Source organism: Bolinopsis microptera, chromosome 9 (genome assembly GCF_026151205.1).
Source record: "Bolinopsis microptera isolate Bmic1 chromosome 9, MBARI_Bmic_1.0, whole genome shotgun sequence".
NCBI classification, from domain to species: Eukaryota; Metazoa; Ctenophora; class Tentaculata; order Lobata; family Bolinopsidae; genus Bolinopsis; species Bolinopsis microptera.
The window spans coordinates 6,032,721-6,046,202 of NC_087080.1; the positions used below are offsets into that span (position 1 = coordinate 6,032,721).

Consider the following 13,482-nt stretch of genomic DNA (forward strand, 5'->3'; position numbering starts at 1 on the left):
TGAAATTTTAATTGAGTGGTACAAAGAACAAAAAAGTCAGGGTCTACAGTAGAGTGGTGATTTGCGAAACTTATTATTATACTATTGTATATTACTTATATATTACTACCAACAACAATTGTTCCTTTTTTGTGACTTTTCATAGCATATCATCTGCATGTCTTAAGACATTAACTAAGTCACGAACGATTTAATCTAAAATTGTTTCAAGCTTTTTAGTCACATTAGGTACTTCAGTGATATATCACTACAATACATATTCTCCAATAAAGAGTTTGGTGCACGTAAAGCTTTCCACTGTTGGATAAAAATAGACATTCATGGTGATTTTCAACGCAAGTTATTAATTTTGCTCTCATATTTTGATCATTTGATTTTGTAGATATTTGAACTATAATTTGTTCCAATGAAAGGCCCAATGTTTGTTAACAAGTTGTCGTATTTCTAAGTTGAAATTCAGTATTATCTTTCACTAAATTCGCAAGGTATACAGGGTTTACAAATTTAAAACTCTTTACTACGTCAATGTAATGTCAGATAAGAAAAGAAAATAAATGAAAGGAAAGGTCACATATGAAACTCGACCAAGTCAGCACATGAAACATTTGTTGATTAGATTGACGAGGCACGATGATGGTTGTGTGATGAAGGTACATATCAGATCATAATCTTTGGGAAGTGTTCATACCAATTCTTTTCAATCTGGAGGGCAAACTGTTTTAAATAGTGCCCTTCAAAAAGTCACATATGGCATCATCAGTGCAAAACCCACATCGATTTTTCAAGGTGGTGGCGTTTTATTTTTATCTGGGTCTTTGACAATTGAGCAGCGTTCCGATTCGCAGTTCAACCGATAGCTACTGGATAGAACATTTAATCTGTTCTCCAAAGAAAAACCAAATCACAGATTAGAGAACAAGATCTCAGGATATATCTGCAGTACTATACACCGGATTGACCATTCGATTGTCCGAAACCAAACATTGGGGTATGAACATTGAATGATTAGAAGAATAAAGAAGATTTACCTTATTATTCCTACTTTAATAAGGTAACTATTTCTCGCTCAATTAGCTATGATAATTTTGCTGCGAGTTTATTATGCATGTAAGTCAAGGAGTCATTGTGTCGAGGCTAAAATTTTACTTTGTCTAACAATATGCAGGTGAAGAATATTCTGGACGCATATATGCGTCCAGAATATTCTACACCTGCGGTGCTTTTTTTCAAAATTATAATGAAGTTTCTACTTCTTCCTCCTTCATTTCATGTATCAGTGTAAAAATTAAAACTTAAATTTCAAATTCGAGTAAATAGTGATCATGAAGACATGAAGCATCGTATCTCGAGGTGACCCGCTTGTGACTCGACTAGTTTCAGCTTTTCAGTTTTAACGGCCACCCATGGGAGAGCATCACCTAGCGACTGGAGTACTGGCTTGTCTATTTTTAACTCAACATCAGTGAAAGCTCATTATAACGTTAATTCTTGTAAAAGTACAAGTTAACTTCTTCAATAGCACAGCTGTTGGTTAATTACTGTTCTCTGCAACTATAGCTATATCTGACCTCAGACGTATAAATTTCTAGTAGCCCTTAAAGTGCACATATCTTATAAATTAGTGCCACAAAGCTGAGTAAGGTGCCATTATGGTGAGCTGTCGATAACATGATTGTTCTCGAATGTTCTTTTGAATGTTCTTGAAAGTTCGATTGGCTATCATAATTCGCACTTAATGGTTAATTTTATGGTCTTTGTATTCGTGTCATTTTATTTGCATTCGTTAACATTTCAAGTTCCATTTACAAGTTGTACATTATAATTAATTGCTATGAAACCCTTAGCTCTGTTAAGCTCTGTAAATATCTTTTAAAAGATATTGACGATGACTGCTCAAAAAGGTTAATCGACACATAAATCACAAGACTTATAGTTTATGTAAATGTAATGATCGCCAAGATTTGGCACAGAATTGTTCTCTCCGATTTTGATAAATTTGGTACACTGACTATTAGCTAAACGTAATTAAGAGTTTAAATTTCCCAATTGGTCAGACTGAGCAGGTTGAGCTGTAGTAATACACGACGGATTGAAATGAGACAACTAAAAATTTAATGCTTTTCATACAAAGTTACAACAAAGTCTTCATGTTATGTATCCTGGGTTTGGACAGTCGATATTACCCGCATAAAATATTTCCATCGCGTTACATAATTCTCAATAAATGTAATAGAATTGTAATGTTGTAATTAGTTTACAATTATATTATTAATCTTCCAGTGCGTTAATACATAGTTAAATAGTTATAATACTGTTAAATATCCCTCGCATTTGTACGTCGGAGATTAGAAATTTGCAAATTAGTTCTTAAAAGTTGAAACTTTCTAGTTCGTTCAGAAATGCAAATGATTCATGATTCAATGCCCATCAGTTTATAATTATATTCAGCTGTGTTCAGGTGTTCAAATATGTCTGCTCGGGAACTCAGAATAGCGCTGAAAGGCACTGCGGTTATATTAAGTAAGCTTGTTGACTTTTGTTTTTGACTTTTGTTTTTGACTTTTCCTTCACAGTATCATATGCATATGCTTCTGAATATCAATAATTAATATTAATATTCTAATAAAAAAGCATTGTAATATTTCTCTATTTTCCAGCGATGCTGGGAGGAGCGGGATGGTACTGTGGTCCGTTTATTAAAAGGATGATGAGCACCAACCCCGTTCATTACATGAACCAGGAGCAGGTAGCTAGGCTCCGTGAGAACGTTGTCTACACTGATATCCCGATACCCATAGATCCGGAGGAGGAGTTTGATGATGAAATATTAATTGAGTGGTACAAAGAACAAAAAAGTCAGGGTCTGGTCGAGTGATCATTTCCGAAACTTAAATAATTAATTATAATAATTAATTATATAATATGAGCTCATTTTAAATTAAAATAATAGGAGCCTATTTTGCTAATGTGCAAACTACAAATGATAATTATTGGTTTCTATGACACTATGGTATTTTTAAAAGTAACGATCAATTTTATGAATAATTATTTAAATTTTTTTCAATAAAAATATTTGGAAAAACATTTTTACTGTTGAACAGTAATAAAAATAATTGTTGATTTTTAACTCATATTATTAATTTTTTCCATTCTTTTGCATGTTTGATCATTTAATTCTTTTTGGACTACAAAGAAAGGATCATAAAAACCCACATGCCTGTTCTTTCAAAGATACGCGCATAATTAATCTTGTTCCATTATTTTACATGCCATGTTTGATTATTTAACTGTTATCCATCGATATTTGAACTATAATTTGGACAACATTAGCAATTGTATTTTAACATTCTGAAAAGTTGTTGCGGTTGCGGTTGCTTAAAACTTTAAAATTTCAAGACAGCCCTACATTTTCGATGTTGGTTATAGTGCCTTCCAAACAATTAAATGGCCCCAAGTGATTTGGGGATTGAAAACTGTTACGTGAATGTATGTTCTTGCACACTTCGTGCACCGGGCTCGAACTGGGCAGTTTCAGTTTTCCTGTGTAGCTGAGGAAATAGCCCTAATGTGTCATAACCTGTCAAAATATTTGCTTTATAGTTCCGGGTTATACAGGATATGTGTAGGAAATCTTGGAATAAGTGGTCAACCAGCTTTAGTTCTGACAGCTGCGCTAACTTGATTATGATACAGTATATATATATAAGTCACACCTGCCAAAGCTAGAGAACCATGGTAGGGTCACGTCAGCAAGCAAGGCTCGGACCAAAACAAACTGAGCCGACAGTATAGTAGCATGCTTGAATTGGAGCTGCTGGGTTAACCCTAATTAGTCTGGGTATAACCCTTTAAAAATATCCGTGGTCATTGCATAGCGAGTTTGTGTTATTCGCTAGGTCAAAGTGCTTACTACTTACTGTGCTTACTACTTACTGCCAACTGTTGCAACCTCCCTAAAATCCAATAAAATTTTTTTTAAACAAGTCTCAAAGTAAAACTTACACCAGTTTCTGTAAGTGGGTAGACCACAAGAAGCCCACTCCGAGAGGGTGCAAGGTCTGTAGTTAACAGATGGGTTATTCTGAGGTTGGGGCGGTGGTACCGGCACACAGCCACATTTTGCGATTAGGGCATCGTCCCTGCACTGGGTAGCGGAAAGTTCGATTATCACAGAAATTGGCGAGTACAAACAGGAAGGTAGGTAGTGATGAGGTTTATACATAAAAGAAGACGATAGAACTAGAAGGATAGATGTTAGGGGTGTGGAATACTAGAAAATTTGAAGGACAGAGTTTATTTTGACAAACTTTACCTGGGAAAGGCAGCTGTTTTCCTCGTGCCTTCCGTAAGTGTTGTAGAGAATGGTATCATTGCACGTGCCCGCAGGAGGTCCTAACCTATACTCCTGGGGGTTGGAGGTCAGGGCATCTTCCTTTGGTACACTGCTATTGAACGAAATATATTTTGGGGAGAGGATTTCAGGTTTTCCCTTTATTTCAAGCTTCAAGCTTTCAAGGATACAGATCTATGGTTTGAACCTCCAGTTAAGAGGACGCATATATCAGAAATTTTAGGATAGATGTCTCCTTGAATGTATAAGAAAGTTACTAACTCTGAGCAAGCTGAGGTCGACCTTGTAGATGAGACCGGGGCTCATCCAGAAGGAGGAAGGGAGAGCAGAGGAGAACTGCTCGTGATCGTGGAACTGTACCGCATACCCTACTTGAGGTAGCTTCTTCCCGCTGACACTGCGGTGAAGAGGTGACACAAGGTTAATATACTATTCATAATTTATATACTTTGCATAACCACGATAGTGTTGCTGGTAAATATTGTGCTTATGTAATAAGATGCCTGTTTATTTGGGTTAGAAACGACATCTGGGTCCCTACCCTCGCACAAGATTATTCTCAATTTTCTTGTTGTGTTCCACAACTATACTTCTGTATACTTCAGTGATTGGGCTGATGACTCCAGTGAAAGGGCTGGTGACTCTAGTGAAAGTGCTGGTGACGATGAGAAAGACCATAAACCAGGGATTCCTTCGGGAGCATGTAAGATTATATCCAAAGTTTGTTCGCCAATGGGGTGTGTCTGGGTGTCAAAGATCTTCAAGGTGGGTGCTACTTGTGATGAACTCTAGAAGGATGGGGTGGTAATACTCGGTCTGGCCGTCTGGAAGCCCATAGAATTCCAGTTCAGAAACCGAGTAAGGAGGTGCGGCTACTGATGAGAAGCCTCCTTAAAGTTTATTTGGGTTAGAAACGACATCTGGGTCCCTACCCTCGCACAAGATTATTCTCAATTTTCTTGTTGTGTTCCACAACTATACTTCTGTATACTTCAGTGATTGGGCTGATGACTCCAGTGAAAGGGCTGGTGACTCTAGTGAAAGTGCTGGTGACGATGAGAAAGACCATAAACCAGGGATTCCTTCGGGAGCATGTAAGATTATATCCAAAGTTTGTTCGCCAATGGGGTGTGTCTGGGTGTCAAAGATCTTCAAGGTGGGTGCTACTTGTGATGAACTCTAGAAGGATGGGGTGGTAATACTCGGTCTGGCCGTCTGGAAGCCCATAGAATTCCAGTTCAGAAACCGAGTAAGGAGGTGCGGCTACTGATGAGAAGCCTCCTTAAAGTTTATTTGGGTTAGAAACGACATCTGGGTCCCTACCCTCGCACAAGATTATTCTCAATTTTCTTGTTGTGTTCCACAACTATACTTCTGTATACTTCAGTGATTGGGCTGATGACTCCAGTGAAAGGGCTGGTGACTCTAGTGAAAGTGCTGGTGACGATGAGAAAGACCATAAACCAGGGATTCCTTCGGGAGCATGTAAGATTATATCCAAAGTTTGTTCGCCAATGGGGTGTGTCTGGGTGTCAAAGATCTTCAAGGTGGGTGCTACTTGTGATGAACTCTAGAAGGATGGGGTGGTAATACTCGGTCTGGCCGTCTGGAAGCCCATAGAATTCCAGTTCAGAAACCGAGTAAGGAGGTGCGGCTACTGATGAGAAGCCTCCTTAAAGTTTATTTGGGTTAGAAACGACATCTGGGTCCCTACCCTCGCACAAGATTATTCTCAATTTTCTTGTTGTGTTCCACAACTATACTTCTGTATACTTCAGTGATTGGGCTGATGACTCCAGTGAAAGGGCTGGTGACTCTAGTGAAAGTGCTGGTGACGATGAGAAAGACCATAAACCAGGGATTCCTTCGGGAGCATGTAAGATTATATCCAAAGTTTGTTCGCCAATGGGGTGTGTCTGGGTGTCAAAGATCTTCAAGGTGGGTGCTACTTGTGATGAACTCTAGAAGGATGGGGTGGTAATACTCGGTCTGGCCGTCTGGAAGCCCATAGAATTCCAGTTCAGAAACCGAGTAAGGAGGTGCGGCTACTGATGAGAAGCCTCCTTAAAGTTTATTTGGGTTAGAAACGACATCTGGGTCCCTACCCTCGCACAAGATTATTCTCAATTTTCTTGTTGTGTTCCACAACTATAAGATGCCTGTATAAGTTTACGCTATACTAACGCACTGAAACCAATCTGGTTAGGTTAACAAGAAAATATCAAACCTGTACTCATTAAGATCCGCAAAGAATTTGAGGGTTAGTTTACCGTAATCTCCTCCTTTACCTCTTAGCTTGCCGTTTGGGTTAATACGGAAGCAGTTGCCTGATGTAGTTAGCTCCTGGAGAAGGGACAAACTACATTTGTATAACATAACTACCAGAATATTGGGAATTGTAGAATTCTTTAAGTTTATTCGTCAGAATAAGTGAAGACTATTGCGATTTCTAAGTATGAAGAAGGAGAAAATGATAAGAAATTATAAGAAAATAGCAGACATACCATAACAACATAGTTGTCCCCGAAAACATCGTGATCACCACAATAGTCAATGAAGTGTTCGCATTGAAGGAAGGTCGCTGGCTGGGGACCTCCCTCCAGCAATAAGTTAGCATAGGTCATGTTAGCGTACCTGCAAGATGGTGCTTATCACTCCCTTCAAAAGTTTTGCAAAACGCGGTCTAAAATAAAATTAATTTCACAAAACATGGAAGTTATTTTAAACTCACCTAACTACCCACTCATCAACCCACCTAACAAATCAACCTAACGACCCACCAAACAACCCACCAAACAACCCACCAAACAACCCACCTAACAACCCACCTAACACCCCACCTAACAACCCACCTAACAACCCACCTAACAACCCACCCATCAACCCACCAGGCAACCCACTTAACAACTCACCTAACAACCCACTCATCAACCCACCTAACAACCCACCCATCAACCCACTAAACAACCTACCTAAAAACCCGCCTAACAACCTACCTAGCAACCCACCCATCAACCCACTTAACAACCCGCCTAACAACCCACCTAACAACCCATCTTACAACCCACCTTACAACCCACCTTACAACCCACCTAACAACCCACCAAACAACCCACCTAACAACCCACCTAATAACCCACCTTACAACCCACCTAACAACCCACCTATCAACCCGCCTAACAACCTGCCTAGCAACCTACCTAGCGACCTACCGAGCAACTTACCTGGCATAAGAAGGATCAGAGAAGTTGATGCTCCTAACTTGGTCTACATCCCAATTATCTAAGATGTTCCACAGTTGCTCAAGTCCAGGCTTGCTGTCTAGATATGATTTAGAAACCATGTTGTGGCTGCAGACTGATATCGTGGGGAAGCTAACCGAGGGTGGTCCCTCAACGTCTGCTATCTGAATTTTACTTGCTGGCTTCGGGTTAATTATTATCCTTCAAATCAAATATACATACTTAAAAGTTTAAAACTTATGTTTTTACTTAATATAACATCATATCTTTTACTTGATAAGCTCGTTCAACGAATGTGTCATTTTGTGGGCTACGAACATTTAACAATTGTTCCATGTTATAAGTTGTGATTGTCAAGAGTTTAAATTCCCAAAGTTGTGATTGTGTTAAAATATCATTTGATAACCGATTTGCTTAACATGTTACAGATCACGCGTCAAATTGATTATCTGTGATCTTACTGGTGGGATATGATCTGTAAGAGTGGATACTTTCCGTCAACTGCCAGGCAAGTTTCCCAACAAATCCTACCATGAACAGTAGAAAGAGTATCTTGGTAACCTGGCCCGATAAGTATGAGTCAGGTATTTGAAGAATTTCTACTTTCCTTTTAATAACGTTGAATATCTTCCTTGGAATCTTTAATGGAAATGTTTGATCTAAAGCGATTTTTAAATTCTTTTCAAATTAAACACGAAAATTTTGGCTGTCTGAATGAATTCACCTTATTCCCATGGAAGATATATTTGACCCCGTGCATACTTGTGTCTCCACTCCATTCAACCCATTGTTCGTAAAATGTTGCCCTCTGAAAAATGTAGTTTTTGTTCGACAAAACATTATTCATTGTTATTGGTTCGGCAAAGGCTCACCATCAGTTTTTTAACTCCGACCTCTTTGAACTAACCTCATTCCCCTCCTTGCTTTCCTTGTCAACCTGGTCTGGCAAAGATCTGACCTCCTTTTGCCTGGTAACACTTTCCTCTTCGGATTCTCGTCTACATTTACAAGTGCAGCAGCAGTTTCTATGTCTCAGCTCTTGTTTCTCCTGAAATGGGTTACTATGACATCATTAAATCTTCCCATGATAATGTTCATTGACATTGGCGGAGAATATGTTTAATATGTTCGGGACGCAGATTCTACCGAGAGAAAAAAACAAAATATTTCGCACACCAGCAACCGAGCAGACCTATAGGCTATAGAGCACTCACATCTGGATCAGGGAAGAGCTCAAGAGTGTTACTGTAGGAAACTGGAACCGGTCTGAACCATGAGCTCCTGGAATCCGTCGTACCGTACTTTACTGAGCTGCTCATTACAGTACTCAAATCTGAGGAGGGATGTAATTTACAGTGAGCCAATGACGGCTTTTAAAATTGAATTCCGTAAGCAGCTTCACGCATAATTATTGTGTTGTAACACGTTTTTTTAAACCGCCTCCCCACTAAGCTGGCTTACATAATGTGTAAAAGATCCCTTAAATTCTTTAAGAAGAAGGAGAGTGAGAAACCATAGCATCAGTATAGTCTAGTATATCCGGAGAAAACTTTGAAAACTCCTACCGGTACGACTTATGCGACCCAAATTTCACTGTTTTGACTGAATTTTTCTTGATTGAACATCTTACCGGGTTACTGAGGATGGCACAAGACACTATTGAGGTGCTCAAACTTCTATTCCCAAAGAAAGCTTTGATAAACGGAAAATCATCAGAATATAAAAAGATATTTTTGAAGATTTTTGAAGAGAAGCTTTTCTGCCGTCCCCTTGACCGAAATTTCGCGGTTTTGACTGAAATTTTGACCAGTGACCAATCACATAGAAGTTTGAGGTACTCAAACTTCTATTCCCAAAGAAAGCTTTGATAAACGGAAAATCATCAGAATATAAAAAGATATTTTTGAAGATTTTTGAAGAGAAGCTTTTCTGCCGTCCCCTTGACCGAAATTTCGCGGTTTTGACTGAAATTTTGACCAGTGACCAATCAGTGAGGTCGGTGAGAGTGACACAAGTCGCCATCAAGGTACTGGAAGCAGTATATTGGGAGAAAATTTTGAATATGTCCTACCGGAATTTTAGCTTTCCACGACCCAATTTGCTGGCTGCAGACCTACGAATACTAATTATTACTGTGCCTTCTTAACCTGGATATGTTTTAAACGAAGAATGTAAAAATAGCAGATACCCTGTTTAATACTAGCCAGTCTTGTTTGGACAAAGATCTGGAAATATCCGCTTACTGTACGCCAACCTTCATCTCCGAATATTTCAACCTCTCAGGTACGTGCGCGGGAACTTAAAGTTTCAAGAGCTTCCTAATCCTGAGGCTCGATTTATCACGACTAGGACTTGCGTAGAATTGTTAAAATACCACATGATAACTATAATCTCCCGTACCACAGCGTTCTACTTATAACTTCACAAATCATTCGTACTAAGCAGCCCGGATCTGACCCGAGACAAGTGCTGATGTAAGACTGAGATGAGCCTCTAAGTACTCCATTAAATTGATCTTATGGATTAACCGACTGGATCAGACGAAGAAACCGGGCAAGAAAGTCTCAGCACTTCCGGGACCTGACGGTGAAATTGGAAGAGCCTCTGAGCTAGTAAAACTGAGATAGTCATGGAACCTTGTGTTTAAATTTGGTTAATTATACTCTGGGTTGTCTGCTTGTATTTCTGATCTGTCTGAGCCTCCGCAAGTCTTTCTGTGTTTTGTATGGCTTACGTTGGGCTAAGTGGGATGGGCAGTTGAAGGAGACTGGTACCTACCGAAAACTAAATTGTGTCTGGATTACAACCCACTGCCACATGTATTAGCTAAACAGTAAACTCTGATGCAACATGTTTTCGTCAAGAGAGAGTAAAGATCCCCCAAGATTTTGTAAATCTAAGAAAGCAATGTGTACGTATCCCGGTTTGGCAAGCTTCATTTCCATCCGGACTCTTGGAATGAAACGTTGCACTTCTGAGTGAATTTTTTATTCACCAGATTTTGTTTGTGATTTTTTTCAAAAATAACTTTTTGGCGTTCTGTTTCACATAAAAAGGTGAGTGGTGAGCCTGATATCGTGCTCGAACTAGCTGGTGCTATAATATTATAACTGTATTGACTCTATTAGTAGACTGTTCTGACTATGACTATTAATTAGTCTATTTGGGAATTAGATGAGATCAGCACAATGTCTAAATTCCATTTGAACGGGACAACAGCTGCGCTATCTATTAGATAAATGCTTACATTAATTATTATCAACAAATAACAAACAAGTCTTCCGAAATCTCCTTAGAAATCATGTTATACGCATAATAATCGCATCATTTGGAGTACGTCCAATGCATGGAAATTACAGTAACTAATAAACTCGGAAGCTCCTAAACTATTTGTAAACTAGGCTACATACTTATGGTTATTAAGCAGTTCTGTCTGGTTTCTTTTGCACAATCGTTCGTTTTCTGACCATTGAAATTTCAGTCACTCTGGATACCTTAAAGGTCCCGACACAGATAAACATCCGAGATCAGCCTCAGTTTCAGGAAGCAGTAGAGGCCAAAAAGAAGCCAAAAGAGAAAAATCTCATAAACGACCTACCCATCCCGGTCAGCCTGAATTGGCATGAAATCCAGGGGTACGAACAGGCCTTTAAAGATTTCGACCAGAATGGAGACGGTATCATAACGGTGGACGAACTACCAGAAGTTCTGGAAAGTATTGGCTTGAAGCCAAGTCCTGAGGAGGTATCAGAAATGGTCGCCAAAGTCGACATCAATAACGACGGTATCATTGATATCTGTGAGTTTATCAGGATGATGAGCCTCCAACAGAACCCCATGATCACGCCAGAGAGTCAGCTAGAAGACATATTCGAGATATTTGACCAGGATAACATCGGGTTCATGACAATGGATGTGTTAAGACAAGTGATGTTGAGTTTAGCACACCCCGTGTCAGAGGATGGTCTGGATGATCTGATGAAGAGGGGAGATAGAAGGGGTGAAGGACGGCTTACTAAGAAAGATTTTATCAGGATGATGATGAACAAATGTAAACAAAATGAAGATAAATAACCCATCTTTATCATCATCATCATCATCATGTTCATGACAGTGTCTCCTCTTAATCTTTAAAGTGACCTGAATCAAACAAACTCTCGTACGACGTAACAACTGTCTTCATTTCACTGCGTATTCTAGCACTGCATCTCAGCTGACGTTATCAACACCTGTAACGTTTGCAGCATCCTTGAGTACACACCAGCCTTTTCATGGTCTCCGATGAAAGTTTTTATAGATTTAACATCAACACACCCTTCGCTATACCGGTCACTTATCAGAAGAAAATGAAGGACAATCTGAATACATCATGAACAAAAAAGATGGAATAAAAGATTTACGGGACTTAAAGGCTTCCTGGCTTCCTCCGGCCAACCGACGCAAGGCTAAGAGACTTTACCTAATAGACTGATTGTGCACTGAACGAAGTTTATCAACATACTGTATTACTGGGTATTACTTATGAAGGACTAAGTTTTCCTTTACGAAGTTTTGCCAACAAGATTTAATTTATTTACCCTTGTTGTACGAGAGCTCATCAAATGTTATGTAAAACTGGTATAAATGTAACTTTTTGAAATTTTTAAGTTTTTAAAGCTGTTACCAAATTATCTGTAGTTTGTACTGACTGTTTTTAGTAGAGTCAATGCAGTTAAAATATTATAGCCAGTGGTCATAGGGCCTGTCATGATATCGTGGATTAAATAAGTTCCACCGGGATCTGGTAGTGCGCATTATTGACCATGATCCCGGTTGACCACTAAGTGGATCATGGTCATTCCGAAATCTATTTAAAAATCTTGCTTAACAATTAACAATGTAACCAATTGGGGTAAGTTCATAATGCATGAAAATTATAGCAACAAATAGTTCATTTATATTGTACTAGTACTTACTGTAGCTCTGTTAAGCTATGTACAAACTACTTATGGTTGATAAGTAGTTTGGGTACTACCATACAATTCGTTTAATGAAACCACAAATTTCAGTTAATCTAAAGGGCATCAAAGGTGCGATATCAAACCTTCGAGACCAGCCAGAGTTCCAAGAAGCAGTAGAAGCTAAGAAGAAGCCAAAAGACAAGGACTTTTTAAAAGAACTTCCCATCCCTGTAAGTCTAAGTTGGCATGAAATCCAGGGATACGAGCAGGCCTTTAAAGACTTCGACCAGAATGGAGACGGTATCATAACGGTGGACGAACTGCCAGAAGTTCTGGAATGTATTGGCTTGAAGCCAAGTGCTGAGGAGGTCGCGCAAATGGTTTCCGTAGTCGACATCAATAACGACGGTATCATTGATATCTGTGAGTTTATAAGGATGATGAGTCTCCAACAGAACCCCCAGATCACGCCAGAGCGTCAGCTTGAGGATTTATTCGAGATCTTTGACAAGGACGCCTGTGGTTTCATGACGAAGGATGTGTTAAGACAAGTGATGTTGAGTTTAGCACACCCGGTGTCAGAGGATGGTCTGGATGATCTGATGAAGCGAGGTGATAGAAGGGGAGAAGGGCGACTAAGTAAGAATGATTTTATCAGAATGATGATGAACAAATGTAAACAAAATGAAGACAAATAGTCGTTTGTTAAACCGGTTACTAATATCAACAGTTGGCTGAGCTCAATGAAATGATCAAAAACATTAAAACTGGTGTAAACGCAACTTTTTTTGTAGTTTTTGTAAAGAAGAAGTTTGGAAAATTGTTTTCGTTACCAAATGATTTGTAATTTCAAATTTGTACTGACCTGTAGAAATTCGTTTCGTATTATCCTCGTCGCTAGAATACATAACCCTCGTGCTTACTGTTCCACGGGTCACAATATCTTAGT

The 13,482-nt window shown here is 39.0% G+C and overlaps 2 protein-coding genes across 4 annotated transcripts in view; one reads left to right on the forward strand and one right to left on the reverse strand.

Moving 5' to 3' along the window:
* Nucleotides 1-2,233, reverse strand: part of LOC134821282 (spermatogenesis-associated protein 4-like) — a 74,468-nt gene extending 72,235 nt beyond the window's left edge. For all 3 annotated transcript variants that reach the window (XM_063832002.1, XM_063832003.1, XM_063832001.1), the window contains exon 1: nucleotides 2,217-2,233. The gene's annotated coding sequence lies outside the window, so the exon portion shown is untranslated. The remainder of the gene's footprint in view (nucleotides 1-2,216) is intronic.
* Nucleotides 2,234-9,057: 6,824 nt separating this feature from the next.
* On the forward strand, nucleotides 9,058-13,231 carry LOC134821110 (uncharacterized). The gene is made up of 3 exons (XM_063831774.1): nucleotides 9,058-9,097; nucleotides 11,075-11,644; nucleotides 12,642-13,231. Exons 1-3 carry the CDS (start codon nucleotides 9,058-9,060, stop codon nucleotides 13,229-13,231), a joined length of 1,200 nt encoding a protein of 399 aa, XP_063687844.1.
* Nucleotides 13,232-13,482: the final 251 nt, after the last annotated feature.

Bases quoted from the DNA above. Each gene is read 5' to 3' on its own strand.
- LOC134821110 (XM_063831774.1), top strand. From the start codon at position 9,058: ATGTGTAAAAGATCCCTTAAATTCTTTAAGAAGAAGGAGA. The intron at 9,098-11,074 runs GTGAGAAACCAT...TTGAAATTTCAG, and splicing joins ATTCTTTAAGAAGAAGGAGA to TCACTCTGGATACCTTAAAG. The intron at 11,645-12,641 runs GTAAACAAAATG...CACAAATTTCAG, and splicing joins CAGGATGATGATGAACAAAT to TTAATCTAAAGGGCATCAAA.